The sequence below is a fragment of the Anneissia japonica genome, unplaced genomic scaffold, assembly GCF_011630105.1.
Source record: "Anneissia japonica isolate Jap-2015-1 unplaced genomic scaffold, ASM1163010v1 scaffold1417_len1240632_cov203, whole genome shotgun sequence".
Lineage (NCBI taxonomy): Eukaryota > Metazoa > Echinodermata > Crinoidea > Comatulida > Comatulidae > Anneissia > Anneissia japonica.
In genome coordinates, this window is record NW_022727891.1 from 413,096 (window position 1) to 436,397 (window position 23,302).

At 34.0% G+C, this 23,302-nt stretch overlaps 3 protein-coding genes across 5 annotated transcripts in view; 2 read left to right on the forward strand and 1 right to left on the reverse strand.

Annotated features, from left to right (window-relative positions):
* Nucleotides 1–6,060, forward strand: part of LOC117113932 (metabotropic glutamate receptor 7-like) — a 7,154-nt gene extending 1,094 nt beyond the window's left edge. Inside the window, exons 2-5 of the mRNA XM_033257442.1 lie at nt 804–1,738; nt 2,083–2,440; nt 2,649–3,778; nt 4,097–6,060. Of these exons, the coding sequence (XP_033113333.1) occupies nt 1,148–1,738; nt 2,083–2,440; nt 2,649–3,778; nt 4,097–4,621 (2,604 nt within the window). The 5' untranslated portion in view covers nt 804–1,147 and the 3' untranslated portion in view covers nt 4,622–6,060. The remainder of the gene's footprint in view (nt 1–803; nt 1,739–2,082; nt 2,441–2,648; nt 3,779–4,096) is intronic.
* Nucleotides 6,061–6,636: 576 nt separating this feature from the next.
* On the reverse strand, nt 6,637–15,677 carry LOC117113918 (protein FAM76A-like). 3 transcript variants are annotated; one of them, XR_004446271.1, is made up of 10 exons: nt 15,414–15,676; nt 14,572–14,636; nt 14,178–14,238; nt 13,590–13,742; nt 12,968–13,149; nt 12,375–12,443; nt 11,664–11,829; nt 10,647–10,748; nt 7,106–10,105; nt 6,637–6,987 (listed from the first exon to the last, which is right to left on the reverse strand). XR_004446271.1 is itself a non-coding variant. In XM_033257425.1 (9 exons), exons 1-9 carry the CDS (start codon nt 15,516–15,518, stop codon nt 10,037–10,039), a joined length of 972 nt encoding a protein of 323 aa, XP_033113316.1. In that variant the 5' UTR covers nt 15,519–15,676; the 3' UTR covers nt 6,637–10,036. The 3 variants fall into 3 exon arrangements, 2 of the variants coding, with proteins under 2 accessions (XP_033113316.1, XP_033113317.1); XM_033257425.1 differs by having other exon boundaries at nt 6,637–10,105; XM_033257426.1 differs by lacking the exon at nt 12,375–12,443 and having other exon boundaries at nt 6,637–10,105; nt 15,414–15,677.
* Nucleotides 15,678–15,774: 97 nt separating this feature from the next.
* Nucleotides 15,775–23,300, forward strand: LOC117113873 (centrosomal protein of 57 kDa-like). Its single transcript, XM_033257338.1, has 8 exons — nt 15,775–15,878; nt 17,833–18,007; nt 18,688–18,773; nt 19,039–19,116; nt 19,529–19,732; nt 20,179–20,402; nt 21,439–21,583; nt 22,331–23,300. Exons 1-8 carry the CDS (start codon nt 15,858–15,860, stop codon nt 22,568–22,570), a joined length of 1,173 nt encoding a protein of 390 aa, XP_033113229.1. The 5' UTR covers nt 15,775–15,857; the 3' UTR covers nt 22,571–23,300.
* Nucleotides 23,301–23,302: the final 2 nt, after the last annotated feature.

The following is a 23,302-nucleotide window of genomic DNA, read 5'->3' on the forward strand; positions in this document are numbered from 1 at the left end:
TAAATTTTAAAAGGCAAATGGGAAAAACCCATAAAACAGCAAACGGCCACATAATGCAAAACTATTTAAAATCAAAACGGAACAGTAGAGAAAATCCGATCAGAATGACAAAATGAACTAAGCATCCACAGGAAGGAATTCCAATATCTGCAGACGCATCCAGATATTGGGTTAGATATTTCGGTTATTCCTAGAACCTTCTTCAGCGTGTAAGTGAAAACATAATCAAATAGCTCTGACAGATCATCTTGTGACATTAGCATAATAATAAAGGGTGTACAGTATATCTAAAATAACATATAGTTTATACATGGCACCGTAGATATCTATGAGAGTAGATAATGGAAGTAGAGAGCTAAACATTAGCCCATACAAAATGAATGAACTATACGAAAAAAAATAACTATATGTGATAAATAATTTAGTAATACGAGGTTACAAAATATAATAAGCGAAACTATGTATTCAAGGTTCCAATCTTAGGATGTAATATTCTGGTGGTACAGTCTAGGGTCTAAACATAATAAATAGATTACTGACAAAATAAATGACATGGAACAACCAACTTTCCAACTAATTGTCCTACTGTTTATATTCCGGGATGAGGCATATTTCAAAATGTACACTATAGGTCTACGTTACCTTTGCTTTATGATGGAAATAGTTTGTGTTGAATGCTATGTATTCACCACAATGATTTTGTGGTAATAATAACAATAATCGAAAGGTCCACTAATTAATCTCAGATAAGAAAGTATAATACTGTGCAGCTTTATGATTATCTTTAGCTTTTATATTTACAGTTACAGCGCCGATGACATGTGCGTGAGAAAAACACATTTTAAGGATACGACCACTGAAGATATAACTCGGGCTTCCTGACAACAACTAAAGAGCTAAGAAGGTCAATGAGCATTTCTTAACACCGCAACATCGCAAGTGGGCTACACCAGCCTACACTATTCGTCTTTCGTAATCTTACAGCTTTTGTCGAGTGTTTAATTAGTGATTATCAGTACTGTGTTCTAATAATGGATTATCAACACTAATGTCAATATTTGAAAGCTATGCTTATAATGCTGTCTCAAGAGTTTTCTAATATGAACAACCCGTGATATTATTACATTGCCCATCACAACGTGTCATCATGCTCATAAAAATGACACCTACGATGAGTATCATCATCGTGCTAATGCTACATTTGGTACATTTTACAAAATCTAGTTCAGACAAATATTTTGTAGACGGTGACTTGATTCTCGGTGGGCTGATGCCAGTTCACGACTACAACGAGACGAGTAGTAAATGTGAAGGTATTTTAGCATCACCGTTCATTAAACGTGTCGAAGCATTTGTATATGCAATAGACAAGATCAACAATGACTCTGCCATTTTGCCTGGGATAAACTTAGGCTTCGACATCCGGGATACATGTTATTACGATGCGGTGGCACTCGGAGAAAGCGTTAATTTTGTGCTAGACCAAGAGCATGCAAATGAGCGCACAACATGTAGCCATGGTTGCAAAATTGAGCAAACGCCGTCACCAAGCTGTAAGAGCATACGCAACATCACCGGGGTGGTTGGTGCCCAGAGAAGTGGCAGCAGCATCCAGGCAGCTACAACATTTGGTTTATATCAGGTTCCCCAGATTAGTTACCTGTCTACGAGTGATGAACTCAGCAACAAAATCAAGTACAAGTATTTTCTTAGGACGGTGCCACCGGATCGTTTCCAGGTAAGTTTAATTAATAAATTAATTAAAGTGGTCGAGAGATCTTACAAAATATAGAAAAGAGGGATAGAAAGAACAAATTACAGTGGCATTTCCAGGATCTGAACCCGCATTAGCTTCTTCACTTCCCCACAAACAACATTCCGAAAATATTTCTTATTTTTACAAAACACCTGAAGTGAAGGCCGAAGACTAAATAATACTAAAGTTTCTTGGAGTACTAAATATGGGAATTTAACAAGAGTTATCATGACATATGCTATAATTAGTATCTATTAAGATTAAAGGTAATTCTATTACTATTCTAAGTGCCACACTATTGATACTTTGTGCTTATTAATTTGTAGGTTAGTGCCATGATTGATTTGGTTCTCCACTTCAACTGGACATACGTATCTATACTTTACTCTGATGACAGCTATGGTCGTAACGGCTACAGAGAATTCCAACAGCAATCAGCTGATCGGATATGTTTAGCAGTCGAGGAAGCAATATCAGCAAGCAGTGACTTCAATCACATTGTTAAGATGCTCTTGGGCAGAGGTGCAGTGACAGTCGTCTTGTTCTTGAACGTGGAAATTGCCAATGCAATATATGATGCAGTGGAGAGACTGAACGCAACGGGTGTCTTTGTGTGGGTGGCAAGTGACGCTGTTGGTAACGCTGGAATTAATGGAATCGCGCAACACGAAGCTGCAGCAGAAGGTGAATCAGATTACCTTAAATATTGATTTTAATAAAAATTAAAATAATTTGACCTGTTTAGAGTAGTAGAACTATGTCATCGATTCAGATAGTCGAATGTCATGTCTAGTACCGGTATATCTTTAGACGGTACGGTGTATCGCATTATGCACCTATCAACATTTGGCCTAATTCAAGTCTATTTTAACAATTATATATTTTCCTTCAGGAACCTTCACAATGGTACCATATTCCAAAAGGTTACCAGAATTTGATATTAAGTTCCTCAGAACCACTCCATCGACGACGCTTAACCCTTGGTTTGCTGAGTATTACGATAGGCGTGTAAACTGCGAGCTGAACTGCGATGAGGAATGGCCTGAGGATGACTACAATTCCCATGATACTCTTGTGATGGACAGTGTCTATGCCTTTGCGTATGCACTACACAACATACAGGGCTCATTGTGCCATAAGGATAGGCCACCACCGACTGGTGACTGTGTGCGATTATTGCAAGAAGTTTCAGGAGATTCGTTACTGGAAGAGCTGCGAAATACATCTTTTGACAGTCTTGTTAACGGTCGTCTGGAGTTCGACTCCGATGGCGACATCTACGGACGTTATAGGATGAGTTACTTTCAACGTGACGTAATGGGTAATCTACGTGCATATCCCATAGGTATCTGGACCACTGGCGGCTTCTCTAATCTTGACGAGGAGAACATCGCTTGGTCAGTGAAATCGTCAATAAACGGCTCAGTACCACGGTCTCAGTGCAGTGAGCCGTGCAAACCTGGATTTAAAGAGGTGCTCATATACGAACGAGTGCAATGCTGTTGGAAATGTGAAGAATGTACTGGCTCAACAATTGTTGATCAAACTGGTTATGAATGTATTGAATGTATAGATACATGGCCAGACTCCACGCACATGAATTGTTTGGAACTGGATAATGTATATGTCAGTTGGGGGAGCCATCTTGGCTCCTTAATTATTGTTACAGCATCGATTGGCCTAGCTGCCATCTTCGTTATATTTGTGTTTTTCATTTACTATCGAAATGAACAGATTCTTCAAAACTCTGAGCCTCTTCTCAATTACGTCATTCTAATTGGTGTGTCTGTAGTCTTAACGTCCACTATAACCTTAGCTGTTGAGCCTAATGAAGCAGTATGCTATGCAGCACGACTTCTTCCTGGTGTGGGTGTGTGTATGATGTATTCCTCAATGGCACTGAAGAGTATCAGACTTCAAAAGATTTTCAAAGTCGCATTTGCTTCTGATTCAACCCAAAATCCGAAGTTAATCCAACGATCAAAACAACTTGGCTTATTATTTATAACCGTATCAATTCAGGTAAAGATTTATGACGTTTCTCCTTTGTAAAAGATAAATTAGTAGTAGGTATGAATAATAGACAATCTATTTCTGAATGATATATAATACTTTTGGTGTAGGCTTAATCTAAACAATAATTTTCCAATAGATAAAAGATATCGACGCAATGAATTTTGTCTATAGTCACATTTTAATAGGTATTTTTATTTAAAACATTGAAACTTATAAAAAGTATAATTTATTATTAGTACTATTAGTACAGCACTATAGAAGTCTTAGAATATCGGCCCAATGTATTTGTCTCTTCCTTTCTGATTTAATTAATTTTATTTCTAGATTGCACTCTCTCTAATTTGGTTGTTTCTGCGGCCGCCAGCCGTATTAAGTATCCGCAAGGTGGAGGGTGACACTGCAAGAATGGAATATTCATGTAATCTCGAAAGAAATGAAGTTATTACTTGTCTCACATATAATTTTATATTCATAACCATATGTTGTGCATCTGTCTTCAAAGCACGCGATCTTCCAGATAATTATTTTGAGTCCAGATTCTTAAGTTTTTGTTCGTTCACTACTATCGTTATAATACTCACATTTGCCGCTCCTTATTTTGTCACTGACGAGAAAGAACTTTTCACTAAGTGTATCTACCTAACATGTGGTCTTATTTTGAATTCGTGGATCGTCCTAATTTGTATGTTTCTTATCAAGATTTATGCGATTCGTTACGTTAAGCCTGAAGAAGAAACACCGAACGCACGGTTTCGTTCTTCCACAACCTTGTCGACGCGTACTCTCGTTACCTCTATGCAAATGCAGAAAAGAACATGGAGTACTAATTCAGAAGGAAGCACAATGTAGACGCAAATCTGATAAAAAAAAAATACTGGTATTCAAAGAGGATAATCTTCAAGCTGACGCACACGGCCTCTCCGTGCGTATTATTCGTGTCCCTCTCGCGCGCCCACAACTATCAAGACTGACGTGACTGTGTGGCGATGAAGGACAAACTCTGAGTTGGTTAGGCACCAGTCCGAGTAGCTGATGAGTGAAATATGTTATAATAGGGATAATTATAATGTTTCTGCTTCCGTACTTGTCGGAAATTCAATAAATTGCTCATTTAAGTAAATCAATTAAAATATGAACATGAAAATTAAATAAAAACAATTCAATTTTCGAAATAAAAATAATTATAGTATAATATACAATTTGCGTTGAAATAGATCTATAAAAAAAAAAACCTTTAAAATTAAGTAAGTTATTAACTTCCATTAAAATCATTTATTAAATTTTTTATATTGATTGGTTTAGGCCGAAGGCCAAGGATATGCCAAGCAGCGAACGTAATCATTATTCGAAGATGCATATCCCGTCTGAAGACAACCATAAACACAAGGTGCTCAGCATAAACTTTCATGAGGCTTATTAGAGAGTGGAGTTGTTTTGGTCGTGAGGAAAAAAATCCTGTTACCGTTACCGTGACAGCAATTTGAAGCGAAGCATTTAACAGGGGCGGATTTAGTGGGGGAGGGGGGGCGCTCCTTTTTTTAGGAGGTAAAACAAGAAAAAAAAAAGGAAAAAAAGAGATAAAAAGAAGAAAATGATAGCCCAGATTTCCTTAAATGTTATGTTCGGGCGTCTAGAACACAAAAATTTCGCGGGGGCATGCCCCGGACCCTCTAAGACAGTATTGTCTCAATCGGCCTAACTTTCGGCCCCACCTTTTGGACATTTCTGGATCCGACCCTGTCTTAGCCACTAAGCTATTCAACTCCACTATTTCACTAATTTACAGTCATATGTATCATGTGTGGCGCAAGTGGGGACCCCTGGGGTTGGGCAGGACCGTCAGGGAGATTTCCCTCTCCCCGTCACGGAGAAAAACCACATTCGTCAGGGAGAAAAACCACATTCGTCGGGGAGAAAAAAAAATTATATGTATTTTCTACATATTATTAGACTCTAAATTCGATTAAATAAGCCTCAAGAAACCCCTAGTCATATTTTTTTTAGGGGCTTCGCACCTTGGACCACTTTCGAGAGGTTTTGAGCGTCGTGGACCTCGGCCCCCCATCCCTCCCCCGTCGGGCAAATCCTGGCGCCACCCACAGTACTGACATGAAACATGAAAATTAAATAAAAACAATTCAATTTTCGAAATAAAAATAAATATTATTATTCATATGTTTTATTCCTCGGTTGTCCAGTCAATTCTTTCTTATTGTATTATTATTTGGTTCTCTCATATCACCGCAGACAGTAAATGTCAATTATTGAGAATTGTAAATAAGGCTGGAAGAGTGTACACATCTTTCATGTAATCTCGAAAGAAATGAAGTTATTACTTGTCTAATTCAATTATGCAAGATTCATCCCATCCATTATTTTCAGACATTATCATAAATTGATCGGGAAGGGTTAGACATAAACAAAACAAAATATCCACAAACCGTTTTAAAAATTCAGCATTGTACATCGTTTGTAATCTATTTAATCAAAATTTCAGAAGATAACTGCACAGGACTCAAATTTTTATTTTCTAAGGAATCTTTATTTAACACTCTATATGTTTATGAACGATTCTGTCATGTACAACAAATATCTCAGAATGTATTATTTTGACAATAAAGTTGACTTGTATCTTGTATCATGTATCTTGTAACAAAAACAATTTTAGTTTTCAAGTTTCAATTATAGCTCATCACACAGACGGTCGGTATATCAATGTTTACAAGCCAATTCAAGTATCTATGCAAAGATTATTGAAACTGTTTTTTGATCAACAGTGTATTTGTAATCATTGAAACTGAAGGCATGAGCCATGTTCGAATTTGGTTGCAGTTAAGAAACAATAAGGAAGAACAATTGTACAATATTATACAACAGTTTGTTAGTTTATTCAGTACATGCGTTCCAAACATCTTACAAATATGTATACAATTAATCATTGAAGCTTCTATGGAGTCTTTACACTGGCCTTGTACTATACATTATTAATTGGGGGCCAGGCGAGATAAAATGGCTGTCAGTTTTGGTTATATACAGTACAAGATTTAAATTTCGACTATAGCTGGAAAATAAAAATCACTAAGAATAAGATTCTAATCAGTAATTATATGTTAGCAATGATGTTAATAAAACTTTTAAAAGATAAAATTGGTTCCTCCCACATGATTATCAACTGCCTAGTATTATTACTGTCACTCCATCAAGTGTGTAGGTACCTTTGTTGATTATCAACTGCCTAGTATTATTACTGTCACTCCGTCGAGTGTGTAGGTACCTTTGTTGATTATCAACTGCCTAGTATTATTACTGTCACTCCATCAAGTGTGTAGGTACCTTTGTTGATTTCTCCCCATCATCAACTTATTCCATAATTGCATCCACCTATCATTAAATCCTCCAAATAAACTGAATCCACCCCATGAATTCACTTCTATGGATTGCCCACTCCACTTGCCATAACTGGATCCACCATGTAATGCTACCAAGCATGAACTTCTTCCAATTGTTTACTTTTTCCATCATTAAATATGGAAATACCAATACCAACTCCTGCTTATCAATAAGTTTCTATACTCAACTTTTCCTTATTATTATTATTATTCTTTGACATTTTTTAAAACGATTTATTTTTTGCTTAAATCACATATTTTCTGACACTCTTTTCCACCTTTTATAAACAACTTCTCCTGAACATAAATTTGCCTATTCCACCATAGATCTTGATGTTTATTCAAACAGGAGTTTATTTCCATAAGGTCTGTTTTTATGAATATATTTAATACATTCAAACTATGTTGGCAAGTTTTACTAACTGTCACTAAGACTGTCACTACAAGTACAACAGTATGAATCAAAATCATATGCAAGTTTGGTTCCCACTAGAGCAAATTAGACATGTTACGTAGACGTTACACCAGTGTAAACTTTGGCAATGTTACACCACTGTAACCACAGTTGATTTTCAATATGAAACATTTTAAATTAGCAGAATACAGTAAAGTCTGGTTTCCATAAAAATCGCTACACACTATTGCCGACTCCTGATTGGTCAGTTAAATCAGAAAGTGTTGCCGATTGCATCGGGGACAGCTACACAGTGCAAGGATTGCAGTGATAAAGCTGTAGTGACTGTGTAGCGATCCTATGGAAACCAGGTGTTACCACTCTGCTAGTGTTTTCAAACTGCTAGAGCTGGCATGTGCGCAGTTCAAAATGCAGCTTTACTTTTTCACAAGCGGGAGAATGAGGTATTGATGAAATAGTCACATGGCTCATTTGAAGTCATTTTCTGTATTTTTGATGCACACTAGTGTTAACCAAACTTAATATAATTTTCCTGTATGTTCAAAATATGTTGTTATCAAATATACATTTACTAGTCCGCTTCAATCGATATCAAATTTGGAGACAATTTTATGAAAGTGTATATTATTGGCTAATAAATAACATAAAATCTATTTTTTTTTTTAGTTTAACTGGGATTTTTACTATGATATCCTTACACATTTTTTTTAATGAAATGGTCAATTTGTAAGTACAGTATACTAACACATCTACAATGCATAATATTAATACAACAAATAATACTTATACAGTATATACAATTTACAAATAAAAAATATTGAAAAAACTTTAATAAACAATCTGCACAACACCCAAAACCTATCAACATAAACTTGACCAATTTCAAATTATATTTATGCCAACATCTACAGGGAATATATTAAACAAAATATATACAAAACTTAGAAAATAAAAAGCACTGTTCAGTTGTACAAGATTCTTGCTCCTACAAATATAGTCATATCTGACCAAACATAAACAAGCCATCAGATAATGTCTTTAAATACACCTTTTTTTAAGTAAGGTTCAAGATCACTTTTATTCCACTAATCTTTTGTAAATACCAATTTTAAAAGCACTTATATCAATTTACTGGTCATTCACTGTCTGTTCCATCAACCACTTTGGTCACTTTAAATATTTTTGTCAAATTTTAAAATTTTGTTTAATGTCTCAGAATAAAAAATGTACAATTTTGAAATTTTCAGAAAAATCTTTCATTATATTATTACAAAAACCATTAAAATATATTTTCCAAATACAGCCATTGAATTTAAAAATCATTTAAAGCCTACTGGTATTAACACCTTTAGGCGAATCGTTCATAATTTAGTTAAAATTTTCAGTTTTGTAAGCAGCGGTCTCTTTGGAAATGAGTGCTGTAAATTTACTTTCACAGTACAAGAATGTTAAGCATCATAACTTTCCAACAAATGCACACTGATAAACTGGTTGTTCCTTGCATGATGTCATAATAATAATAATAATAATAATAATAATAATAATAATAACCTACAGATAATCCAAGCTAATAATTGAATATTATTGATGATGATAATAATAATAATAATCAAAATAATAATCAAAATTTACACATTAGATTGAACTTTTATAATACAGAACTAATAAGATCAATGATAATAATGATTATGATGATGAAGATGATGATGATATCATGATCATAACAATTTATATAAACTGGTAAATGTTTGTGGGTAAACAAATATCTGCCAAGATGTCCTGTATTTAAATTAATTATTTGGTCATCACTGTTAACATGCATAAACATAAAAACAAATCAGGAAATCTGAGGTAGCATAGCAACATCCAACTAAATCCATTTAAAACCAATTCAAAACTGGAGATGTGAGGCTTTTCCATTCTGAGACCATCTCATTCTCCGATGAGACCGTCCTATCCTCCCACACCCACCCTGCGGTGGCGCCAGCGGGGGAAGGGGATTTTAACCCTGTCAGACCCCCCTGACTAGGTTGTCGGATGGAAAATTTTAAAAAAGAAAATTTACCTCTCCAAATAACGTTATTTTGATTGCCAATCCCTAATATTGTGGTCTAAAAGCACATTTTGGACCATAATAAGCCATAAAACTTGCCGTGAACACTACCAGAGCTCTAGTCAGCCCCTTGGTTCGGACCTCTCTGTCGGCACATGTCGGACCCCTTGTCGGCACATGTCGGACCTCTCTGTCGGCACATGGCGGACCCCTTGTTTGCAAATTTCTGGCGCCACTGCTGCACCTACTCCTCATCTGATGAGAATATGCAATAGGAGGGATATATATGCAATTATTATTAACTAATAAGCCTACAACATCATTTAAAAGATAAGTTGGTTATTTGCTGCAATGTTTTCGAATCTCTTTAGTTGATAGCTTTATAATTCCACTGGCAGGGAGGCAGGTTAGCTTACTGATTGCTTGTTCTTGGCTTGGAAATTTTGAAGTTGCTTATTCAATGTTCTGTTTCTTAGCTGCAGGAAAAATAATAATAATAATAATAATAATATATACCTGAATAATAATTAAAATCATCTCTGATCAGTGTCAGGCTTTTTCATGATGAATATAGATTCTTTAAAAATTTAATTTGTTGTATGGAATACAATAAAACATAAAAGTGCATTCATATGGCTGACCAGTATACTATTTCATATGGCTCCCATATGGCTAACCATTTTATATTGCTCCCACGTGGCTGACCATTTCAAATGACTACCATATAGCTGACCATTTCATATGGCTCTCATATGGCTAACCATTTTATATTCCTCCAACATGGCTGACCATTTTAAATGACTACCATATAGCTGACCATTTCATATGGCTCCCATATGGCTAACCATTCTATATTGCTCCCACATGGCTGACCATTTCAAATGACTACCATATAGCTGACCATTTCATATGGCTACCATATCGATGATCATTTTCATATAGCTACCATATATAATAAAATATATAAATAGTAACCATTCATATAGCTTTGATCTGTCAGTCATTTTGTTTACTTACTTGTAATTCTTCAATGGTTCCAGAATGGTGTTTCTGAAGTTGGGTTATCCTCATTCGCAAATCCTTTTCCGCATTCATAGATGATGCCTTTAACTCAGCAATCTAAACGAATATTTTCAATAATAATAAAGTATAAATAGTAACCATTCTAACAATAATACCAAATATTGTCAATAAAAATAAAATGTAAAGAGTAACCATTCCAACAATAATACCAAATATTGTCAATAATAAAATATAAATAGTAATGATTCTAACAATAATACCAAATATTGTCAATAATAATAAAATACAGACAGTAACTATTCTAACAATAATACTAAATATTGTCAATAATGAATAAAATATAGACAGTAACCATTCCAACAATAATAGTAATACCAAATATTGTCAACAATAATAAAGTATAGAGAGTAACCATTCTAACAATAATAACACATTAGAGCATTATACTGTGTTTTAAACAAGATAGACATCGTGAATACACACACAGTTTTTGTGCCATGGTTTATTTCCTTCATTTAATTCCATGAAGTTCCCAATCTAATTTTTTATTCATTTATTACTTTACATACTTATTTGCATTTAGTTGGTGGTCTGCAAAGGAGTGCAGCAGTTGTTCTTTGTTTTATTCAGTTGTTCAAGTGAGCAGACTGCTTTGCATGCTTTGTAAACTCACCATTATTTTGTTACCAGCTTGCATCTTACCAGTATATTCTATTTAGTATTATTTTACCTTGGACTTTATTTATCTTCATTCTGATCATTACAAGAACTAAAGGGAAGTACATTATTTTCTTTATGGTGGGAGCTGTGTTATCTTCATTTAACTGAGGATCTCTGAATTGAAGTTTCAATTCAAGTAAACACACAATATTGTCGCATTGTGCTGATGCAACCATAGTGGCCATCTTGGCTCTTGCCTGACCACTGCAGTCATTTTGTTGTGTGCAGACACGCATGCATCACTTTTTTCCATTGTGAGTGCCCTCTAGTATTCTTATGTTTATATCTCACCTGTTTATCTTTTTCAATAGCGTATCGATCTTTCTCTAGTACTTGCTTTTTAAGGGCTGCCACCTGTTCTCTTAGCTGCGTCATAGCAACTACGTGGTCAGAATTTCCAGGTTCGTTTTTCATAGTCTCAGACGAAGCATTAAAGACAATTTTGTGAAGTGCTGACCTGTAAAAAACATAATGAAAAAATATACTATACTATACATAAAGGTGCTAAAATAAAACCAAACTTACAAATAATGTATCAAACGTTCCAGGGACAACATTTAACAATAAATATTATTAATGTTCTCTTTAATATTAACATGATCTAATTATTATTTAAAATGTAGAAATAATTTTGCCCAGGCTTTTTTTTTTATTAACATCTGCATTAAATTGGTATAATGATTGTACATATGAAGTTTGAAATGTCATAAATAGCCATCAGGTTAATTTTTTTTTGGTTTCTATTATCTTTATTACAACTGAACTGTAGCTGTCATGGAAACTGCATCTCAATCACAATGTGAATGACAATAAAGTGTATCTGTATCTATATGTTGACTTACATATTTATTAATATTGCCTCTTTTTCTAGTACTGTTTTATATTTTGTATATTCCAATCACTACTATTGTTTTATGATTGCAATAAAGATTTATTTGATTTGATTGATTTGATTACATAGTGGGTGTTGAGCTATTACTAGAATTACCAAGGTTCACTTACACAGGGGGTGTTGAGCTACTGCTGGAATGCTCATTCTTGTTTTTCTTACTCTCATGAGATGAGGATGCCCTACACAAAGAGACGTTGGACACGGTCAACATTCAACTATCTACTAATGATTTGTTATGTTATTGTCTATGAAATGAGTGTAGCTAAACTAATATTTACAATGAGCAAATTTGAGTAGTTATAATCAATATGGCTGTAATGTACAAAGCTTAGACTAATGCTTTGTACATTACAGCCATATTGATTATAACTATTTTATGTAATTATAACTATTCAAATTATTTTTTTTAAATTTCCACTCAAAGTTAACTGAACATAATTGTACAGCAATACAAGTTTTTTTTTTCTCCATTACAGTTTAGTGTGAACAGTGTGTCAAATAAACTAATAAAGACTTTAGGATCGACCCACCCCTTTTAGGATTGACCCACCCCTTTAGGATCGATCCACCCCTAGAAACTATAGATTCATTGGTGTGCGGTTTATACAGTAACAAAACTAATATTATTCTTATTTTAAAATAAACTGTGTTAAAAAGTGTAACATGCTATTAGTGTGTGAACAAGATGTTGCTTTGAGTCTACCTTTCTCTGTCTTTATCTGAGACCTTTGACCTTGGTTCTTTTGCTTCATTAAGCTCTTTGCTGTCATGGGAGGAGCTCCTGGATGAGTGACTGGACATCAGATCAAACTTCCTTTTCTTGGCTTTTTGAAGAACTCTTTTGTACGATAAAGTACAAAGCCAGCATAAAATTTTTCCATCAACCTAAATTGAAATAAACCCATGATAATACTAATTCTAGACATAGCTGAGAAATATACATATACATATACAAAAATACATATACAATACATACACAATATACATATTCTCAAGAACAAATGATTTAACTTTTAATAAATACATTGATTAAAATTCCCATTTAACATAATTTCTTAAATGCTTGTTTATTAGCATTTTAACTTTTAATAAATATATTTATTAAAATTCCCATTTAATATCAGGAAGCCTGCCACTTGCTGAATGAATCTTAAAATTACTGTAAATATAAAATGGAAACTTTTATACTATACTGACAAGAAGTGCAATGAAAACAAAGAAAACTAAACAATTTTTGTAATCTTGCAAGTAAAAGACCTATAGCGTAGACGAAATAGTGAATTATGTTTATGTTATTTTATGGTGTAAATTACAGGACACTCTACCTTCTTGCGTTCATCCCTTCGATCAAACGCACACTTTTGTTTGCATTGTTCACACACATGTGGTGTGCCATATTTCTTCTCAGAGTTGGAACACCGCTGACACTTGGAGCCGATGAATGCCGCTATTACATTGCAGTACTCACAAGGCTTTGGCTGTTATCAAGCAAAAATAATGGAATTAATGTTGGTTCAAGCATAATTGTAAAGGACTGATATATAAATATATATATATATATATATATATATATACACATATATAATTTTATGTGGTAAAATGAAATTTAATATAAATACAGAATACAGTCAGAATATATCTTTTTAAAAAACAAACAAAAGTATGCCCCCCCCCCCCATTAAAAGATTCCTATGTTAAAAGCTTGTATGAACTATAAATTTTAATCCACACTGACATTAATGCTGATCAGGCCGAGAGTGTATACCACTTTGGATTATAGCTCAGTAGATAGAGTATCCAAAGTTAATCGGAAGGTCTACAGTTCAAATCGTGATGGGGACGATATGTCTATCATCTATAGCAATGTTACTACAGTACTACCATGTGCCATTATTAATCTACTATACACTTACTGTCCCATATGTCTTCACATTTGCAGAGCATTTCCGACAAATTGTGTTTGTATTGCTTTTGCTAAAAGAACAAAATAAGACAAACTTTTAAAATGAACAATACTATTTACAGAATTTTAGTATTTTCTTAATATTTCAAAGCTAATCTTAATTTCATTAAGATAAGCAAAACGAGTATATATGGTACTACCTGCATTTTTTTTCCTTCACCACAATTACCCAGTATTCAGATTGTTTTTTATCCTTTTTAAAAGCTTGGTCAAGAAAGCGGGAACATTTTTGAGAGGGGACCTTACTAAATTGGCACAATACCATTAGGGAATTAAAATATTTGGACAGAAATATGTCATTTGTATATTATTAAACCTATTTTCACAGAAGCTGGAATGCATACTTTTCCTGTTGAAATTCAGCTCTGCAATATGTACACTTGACAACAGGGTAGTTACCACGACATTCCTGTAAAAGACGATAGCAGTTTATAAGTAATTACAATATTAATATGGAGAAACTTTTTATTACCACATAATCAAGCTTGAAATGCTTCATATGCCTTTCATTGTTTCACAAAGAAATAATGTAAGAAATAGTTAAGGATTGCAGGAACATTTTATTATAATATGATTAAAATGTTTAAAGCTTCCGAAGTAAAATTACAACACATTAGAATATTTAATTTAAATAACATTTCTCACATTATCTAAACTTGATTACCGTTAACCTAAAGGTAGACCTATGTCCTACCAACAATTTACAATACCAAGTTAGAGATTCTTTTATAAAAATAAAATAATAATTTTTACTAATTTTCAATTTAAAGACATAGGCCTAGGCCTATATTGTGTTTGGCCTTTTTAGAGTCTAGATAGGCCTAGAGGACCTTTTTTGTATTGTAGTAGGCCTACATAGTAGGCAGAGCAGGAGTACATCATAACTATGGCCTAGCTAGCCTAGATTTACAAACCTAGGCCTAGCCCTAGAGATTAATTAATTACCAAATAAACCAATTATCAAATAATTAGGTATAAATGGAGATTAATAATTAACTAATCAACAAATTATCAAATTAAAATATATCAACAAATACAAGACACTAAATGATGCATGTAAATTACAGTTCTCTACGGCTTGTTGCTTAACATAGGCTAAACTGCTACGCCTAGAGAACAATGCAATGCAAGCTGCTGGGATGGGAAGTGATCGCGTCGGCGACCATTTGACGTTTTCTATTCTAACCTTGCACAGTTGTTGGCCTTGACTCAATTCTTCGAACGGGTGTCTACTATTGCATTTCGTACACGCAAATAACGGTTCCGAAACCGCTGACATATCACCCTTCATTTGTTGGCTATATGAACTAGTATTGGAAAGAAAATTTAGCTTGAAAATTATAACTGTCCCTTAAAAATAACCAACATTCTACGCCGATCAAAACAACAACAAAATTCCCAATTGCACTTTCTTTTTGTTCTTAATATCTAAGTGGCGACTGGTACCGGAAAGACTATGATAATATAGGAAGTTTGTGGTGAAACCGTCGAGGGCGTGCTATTTATTTTCGACCAATGGAATGTTTTCTTCAAATTGTTGACCTTTCACACTATTTTGAACTTTTTGGAGAGACAACAAACACCGGATGATATGTGAATTTAGTGTTTGTTAAATAACAAATTTTGGACAATGTCTGAGAAATTTATGCCGGTGGGTTATTCAGTTATCTCACTTAATATTAATAATGTTATTCGGTCTTGTTTTTGCAGGGCTAGTGTAACTGCAATTTAATAAAATAAATCGACTTTGGTTAGGCTAGGCCTAGGCCTAGGTTTAGGCTAATAAGAGTAAACTAGTGCTGCAGCTAGGCTAGCAGCTAGGCCTAGCCTATGGCCCTAGGCTAGGCCTAGACCTGACCTGGCCTGGCTCTGGCCTAGCCTAGCCTAGGGCTAGTTGGTTGGTAAGTAAAGTAGGCTAGGCCTCTTCTACTTTTTGAGAGGGCAGGCAGGGTTAGGGTAAGCATAGACATGTAGCCTGCCTAGCCAGCCCAGGCCCTCGTTGTTTGTGGGGGACCTCGGGGATATGACCGGTTGAGCCGCCGACAAGTTGAGCCGCCGGTAATTTCTATGGAACGCCAAGGGCGTCTCTCAGTGAATGTAGTCGGCTTGCCGATGTCATCAGTGAATGAACCCCCCCCCCCGATACCAGCTACATATTCATCCCACAGTCTTGCAAAATCGTATTAAAAATGTAATTTTATGTACTACATTTTTATAAAAATAAATAAAGTTGTATAATTGCAAAATCGTATTAAAAATGTGTTAGGCCTATGTTAATATACAGTATTTACTACGGTTTTGTAATTTATATATTTTTATTTTTTTACTATTTGTAAAACTTATATATAATAATGATAAGAATGTATGGAGTTTTTGTTTTTTACTATCTGGCAAGCCGACTGAATTAGACAGATGACTCTAAACAATAAATTTAAATGTGTTAGGCCTATGTTATTATACAGTATTTACTATGGTTTTGTAATTTATATATTTTTATTTTTTTACTATTTGTAAAACTTATATATAATAATGATATTAAGAATGTATGGAGTTTTTGTTTTTTTACTATTTGGCAAGACGACTGAATTAGACAGATGACTATAAACAATACATTTAAATGTGTTAGGCCTATGTTATTATACAGTATTTACTATGGTTTTGTAATTTATATATTTTTATTTTTGTACTATTTGTTAAACTTATATATAATAAATGATAAGAATGTATGGAGTTTTTTGGTTTTTTTTTACTATCTGGCAAGCCGACTGAGTAAATACTCACAAAATTTAAATTAAAACGATAGAAAGAACAAGTAAATAAATTGAAATACGTCCCAAAAATATTTAATAAATCAGTGCAAAAATCGAGTATTAAATAAATTGAAATAATTGAGTAAATAAACTGAAATACATCCCAAACAACAGTACCAAGAACGAGTAAGTTAATTGAAATACACCGCAATTAACGCACTACATTCACTGAGAGACGCGCTTGGCGTTCCATAGAAATGACCGGCGGCTCAACTTGTCGGCGGCTCAACCGGTCATAATCCGTTTGTGGGCCTAGGCCTAGTCAGTCTTAGGGCCTAGCTAGGTAGATAAGAGTATTCCTATATACACATACAGTAGGCTTCTGTGCTGAATATCAGAATCTTTCTTGTTTGAATATTTATGTATTATTCATAATCTTTATTATTATTGATAAACAGTTATAATTTTTTTTCTATATTTTTTCTTTACTCTTTTAATAAAGCTAGGCCTAATAAATAATTCTTTATTTAGTTTTTTCCTCATTCAAGACCACACAAGTGACAAAATGACTACAATATCACTTTTGGAAATATAATTAACCAGACAAGTTTTTAACAACATTGTGCACCTTTAATTCAGAAAAATGAGCATTCAAAAATTTACTGAGGTGTTTATTTAACATAATTGACTTATGTTAAAGAATGACAGGACCAGGTTTCATAGTTTTTAAGATTTGAAATGTTCTGAGTTGCCCAGTGGAGAAGCCCCATCATACAATTACAGTTTGTGCTAGGTTAAACTGTATAGTAAGACTGCATTTTAATTTATTGTTTCTCATCGTATTTCTTTTACTAGCCGATGTCGTCATATCAACTAGGCCTAGGTACAGACATAAAGGACTATTCCCTCCGCAATGAGTCCGTCTCATCCTATCATGACTATCCACACAGACGGCCATTATTGGATGATCAGTATGCACCAGGACGATCACCTAGAAACATTCGCGCTGTTCCAGAAAGTAACAGCCGTGGTCAGTATAGAGATCATGACTTTGTTTTAATTTATATTTTCTTTTTAATGTAACAGTTAAACTTCCCTAAGTCAAATCCAAAATGGCAATGAAAAATTGTATGACTTAAATAAAATTTGACTTTGAGTCTAAAATAATATCAACTTAGAAATTATTTGAGTTAGTGAAAGTCGACTTAAGTAAGTTTTACTGTAATTTATAATAATGAGTTGTTACACTTTTATTCACTTTTAAGACTGCAACAGAAATTGTAGGACTCTATATGTAATTTTTGAATAAAGTTTGAATATATATGAGTCACATATGAATTTCCAATTTTTTTTATAACAAATAGCAATTAATTAAGCCTTACATGAATTGTATGTTAGCCTGTGTGTCCCATTAATTATCTCTAGGAATGATATTGTATGTGCCTACCTTCCTTATCTTGTTCATTCTGTGGTGGTATTAAATTCTAATTCTAGACTTGAGTGGATGCTAGTTCAAGTAATTGCAATTATCAGTTGTATGAATTAAGACTTGTACATATTTCTATATTATTTCTGTTTGTCACTTTTATTCGATTACTGTGAAAGCTATAATCATAAATATTCAAAGGGGATAGACTTAACAATGGAGAGGAAGGCTGTGCAAAGTGTAAAATTAATTATAGTTTCATTAATTTTGTTAATCATCTCTAGCTATTATATCAGCACTCCGTGGACTACAAGACAAGATACGAAGGCTGGAATTAGAGCGCACTCAAGCTGAACAGAACCTGAAGTCCCTGTCTCTTATACACATCTAACACCGGATGATGTGAATTTAGTGTTTGTTAAATAACAAATTTTGACAATGTCTGAGAAATTTATGCCGGTGGGTTATTCAGTTATCTCACTTAATATTAATAATGTTATTTGGTTTTGTTTTTGCAGGGCTAGTTCCCGACGCGACAACAAATCGCGTCGGGCTGCGTCGGCCGACGCTGTCTGAGTTGGCCCTAACACCTCTTGGAAAAACACTGATTTTTTAAATTGTATTTGTAATTTCAGAATAAAATTCGAGAACTTGAGGACAAGGTTCGTGAGGAACGTCATCATCGTAAGTTGGTTCAAGAAAAAGCAGCAGAGGTAATTACTAGATGTGTTTTTATTTAAATTAGTTTAAAAAGTTAAGAAGATAAATGTCTTACACAGCAATTTCAAATCTACCATTGCTCGCTCTGAAATGTCTTTGCACATGCAATCATATATTCCTTCATCATCCCATCTTTGGAACCATCTTCCTTCTTCCTGTTTTTCACCTACACCAGATATCCAATTTTCAAACAGGCCATCAATAAATTTCTCTCACAATAGCTTTTTAATTTATTTTTTTATTTTATTTTTTATTTTATCCGCTTTTCATCTTTTAGATGCTTCCATCAGGTCTTTTCTATACCCAAAAAAAAAAGGGGGAAAAAAAGAAAGGGTCACAAAGGAATGTTATTATTTTTCTTTACCTTAGTAATACTAATTTGTTTATGATGTGTTTTATTCAAAGCTTCAAACTGTAGCAGAAACAAATCGTATATTATTATCCTCAAATGCACAAACTCAACCAGCAAAAGCAAAGAAGAAAAAGAAACGAAAGATGGTCCAATCCTGCACAAGTGGGAAAGCAAAGCCACCAACAACAACTACTGCCGTAACTACTACAAGTCACTACAGGCCAAACTTTAGGAATCTTCCATTTGTTGCGGGGACAGTATGTTAATCATTTTAATTAATTATAAACCGCCTAATTGCTTAATTGTTATTATCTCTTTTGTTTAAATCATGTTTTTGTCTATCAATTTGTAATGTTGCTGTTGTGTTGATGAAATTTTGTTTCTATGTGCATTTTTAGAAATGAAATAACAGAAAAGAAAACAAAAATCTCTCCCCAAAGAGAGTACCTCTCTCACAAAAATACATTGGAACAGTCAGCCCTGGTGCCAAGCACAAGCGATCCGGCAACCAAGCATCATCCTCATTTTTTTTTCTATTAGTAATAGTTATTAGTTTAAAATTATTCAACTTTATATTATACCACCTTCATAGAGCATTTATCTATCCACATAATGCAAAGAAATGAATTATTGTCTTATTTAAATAAGTAATTAATAAATATGATAATATTAATGCTGTAATGCTTTCATGATTTTCTTCTAGTCGACGACCCCAAGTCATTCATTAAGTTCCAATCTGCAGAGTGTGTTAGCCATGTTGAAGACCCACAACCCAGCCTGGTGTAACAATGGCCCTCTAATAAAACGAGCCCATAGCAGCAATGGTGTTGTACGACGACGACCATCAGTATCATCCTCCATGTCCTCGGAGGGTGACCTTGCTGACCTTATGCTTGGATTGCAGGATGAATTCGCTCAAATGGGGTTGTGAGTATTAAAGATCTGTTTTTTGGTTTACATGCTATAAATAGAATGAGTTTATCACTATGAATTCTGATAATGTAAGCCCCTCTCCCACTTTGGTTGATTTCATCCAAGAGTCGCACAAGTTCTCTGAGTTAAAAACTCATGAAACTTGCGATTTAATTTACTTGGGAAAAGACCTCTATATGAGCTTACTACGTGTTAGCTACGAGTGAAGTTTTTACGGAGTTGGTTACGCATTACGTATGAATTATGCCGAGTGAAGTTTACTATGAGCTTTAAGAGATTACAAGCATAACAAGTTTGTACCAAATTAGATACAAGTTAGGTACGAAAATTCAGATCAAATGTTCCTGGTGATCGTAACCAACTCGGTGCACTTGTACTTAACTTGTACTCGTTTGGGGGTGCTCGCATCAAACTCGTGGATTACAAAACCGCCAATGAGTATCCTGAGTAGTGTACGAGTTAGGTAAGAGTACCCCGAGTACTCTACAAGTTTTCGAGTTGTCAACTCGTAGCACTAATTTTGAACATGTTCAAAATTAGCACCATGAGTTCAGAGCTGTCGGTACGAGTTCTCCCTGAGCTTCCCAAATCATCCTACGAGTTTATGCCAAGTTTGCCGAGTTAGCAACTCGGTAAACTCTTTGTATGCTGAAAAAAAAACCTAGTGGGAGAGGGGCTATAGTCAGCCTAAGAAAACAAATAAATTAGCTCCTTTTTTTTTTTTGTTACCACAAGGTCTTTTAAATTATTGAAAATTTTGTTTCCCAACAATTCAATATATCTTCAGTCTGTGGAATAGCATAATAAATAACTATACTATACCTCTACTTTAGATCAGGTTTGGGGATAACAATATAACAACTTGATCTGAAAAATGAACCTGAAAGTTGGTATATACAGTATAAATAATTGTATTGCATCAAGGTCTGATTCACAGGGGAAACCCAAACTACAGTGCATCAGCCACTGTTGTACTAGCTTATTTCATAGGTAATGTTTGTTCTAATGTTTATTTCATAATGTACCACAGTGAACATCAAGAACTAGCTCGTCAAATTCAGGATACAGATGACCGACATTTGAGGGAGGACCTAGAGCGAGAACTTGAGCAGTTAGTGATGAGAATGGAGGCCAAAGGAGAACAGATTGCTAAATTGAAGCGACACAAATCAAAGGTAGTGCTCTTGTTTTAGTTACTCTGATAGATATCTCCATCCAAGCTGAAAACCCATTCTTAACTTTTCAATTGGTGCTTGAAAGCTAGTGTCTTACTACAGTGTACATTTTAGTATATTATTTTAGTTCAAAAGACCTGCCTAGTTGAAAGACCTGCCTTTTGTTTACTCAGGAAGTATGAGAAGAAATCCTTGCGTTTCATTAAAACTGAATTGGATTATAATTTCTTACACAATTCTAAAACGTTTGGCAATTTCCCAAAATTAATTTGTTTTAAAGTATATTATTTATTATTATATACTTATTATATGCTTATAGTATACCATAAGACATATGCTAGAACTTCAATAGATGTTATTTGGGTCTAAGAAGAACAGTTTGGATTATAATTTCCAAACGTTTTGATTAGTATTTTCTAACTGTCTTCAGGGAAAGAATGAAGATTCCAGATTAGTCTTTTGTGATTGGATGATGTTTAAAGAATGGTGACTTATGGATGGTGTCTTCTTTTCAGTTGTTTCTATTGTAGTCCAAAGAATGCAACTTTGGCAGGTAGCTTGGTATCCATGCTTTGTTTAGTTGCACCATTGTTCCCATAGATATTTTAACTGATGGTGATGGTGTAAACAGTGATAGTAAAGTATAAATATAATACAGGATATATTTGAAGCTGATGTACATGATAACTATCAGAAAAAGGTTTAATATATTAATACATAGTGTTGTTATTTTACCTCTTTCTGCAGTCTTTAGAAACTACGAAGAAAACAACAAAGAAGCGTGCAAACAGTCGTTCTGCTTCTGTTTCAATACCTTCAAGTTCAAACAGTGCTGAAGTGCAGGTCATCACAACGGTTAAGACCAAAGGGTCAAGGGTGCAACCAATCACAGTCAGGAATCAACCAGCTAGACAAAACCAAAAACTGCTCAGGGATATACAGACGTTGCAGACGTCACTCAGACGCGATGATATTAGTTGGGATTAGAATTATCATCTGTGAATATATGGTCCTTGATGGCTATAGCAGTACATTATGTGAATGTTCATAATGACATGTGATTTAAAGATGTCTACTATGAACAGTATGAAAAGGTCTTCCTGAAATATATATTAGCAAACACACTCAATACTAAGTGCCTATTATCAATAACAATCATTGTAGCTTTGAAAGTACAGTATACCAAAAATACAAAAAAAAATAATACAGTATTTCCATTACATAATGTATGGTTGTAGCTGTAATGTTAGAATTTTAAATAATGCAATCATTAAATCTCTTGAAGTATTATAACTAAGTGCCTGTACTCTCACTAAAGATTATTGGTGCTACCATTATATTATTTATTATTAGTTCATTTTATTAAGCTTTATATTAGAAAAGCTTCCTTAAAATAATATACAATATAATTTGGTAAATATTTTGAAAGATTAATGCATTTAAAGATGGAATGAATGTTTTTTTAAATGCATGTATAAAAGTAATGTAGAGTGTAATAATATAAAGTACAGTAGTATTTTGTGATACGTGTGTTAGTGCTTACATCAATTGTATTTGTGTTTATGATGTTGAACTATGTCAACCAAAATAATGAACTACTGCTGAAGAATTACTAAGATAAAATTTGACTAGATTTCTGGCTTATGAAGATCACCGTTTGTACACAATATCAGAAAAGTACATTTATTATGAGTCAAATAAAAATTGATCAGTACAATC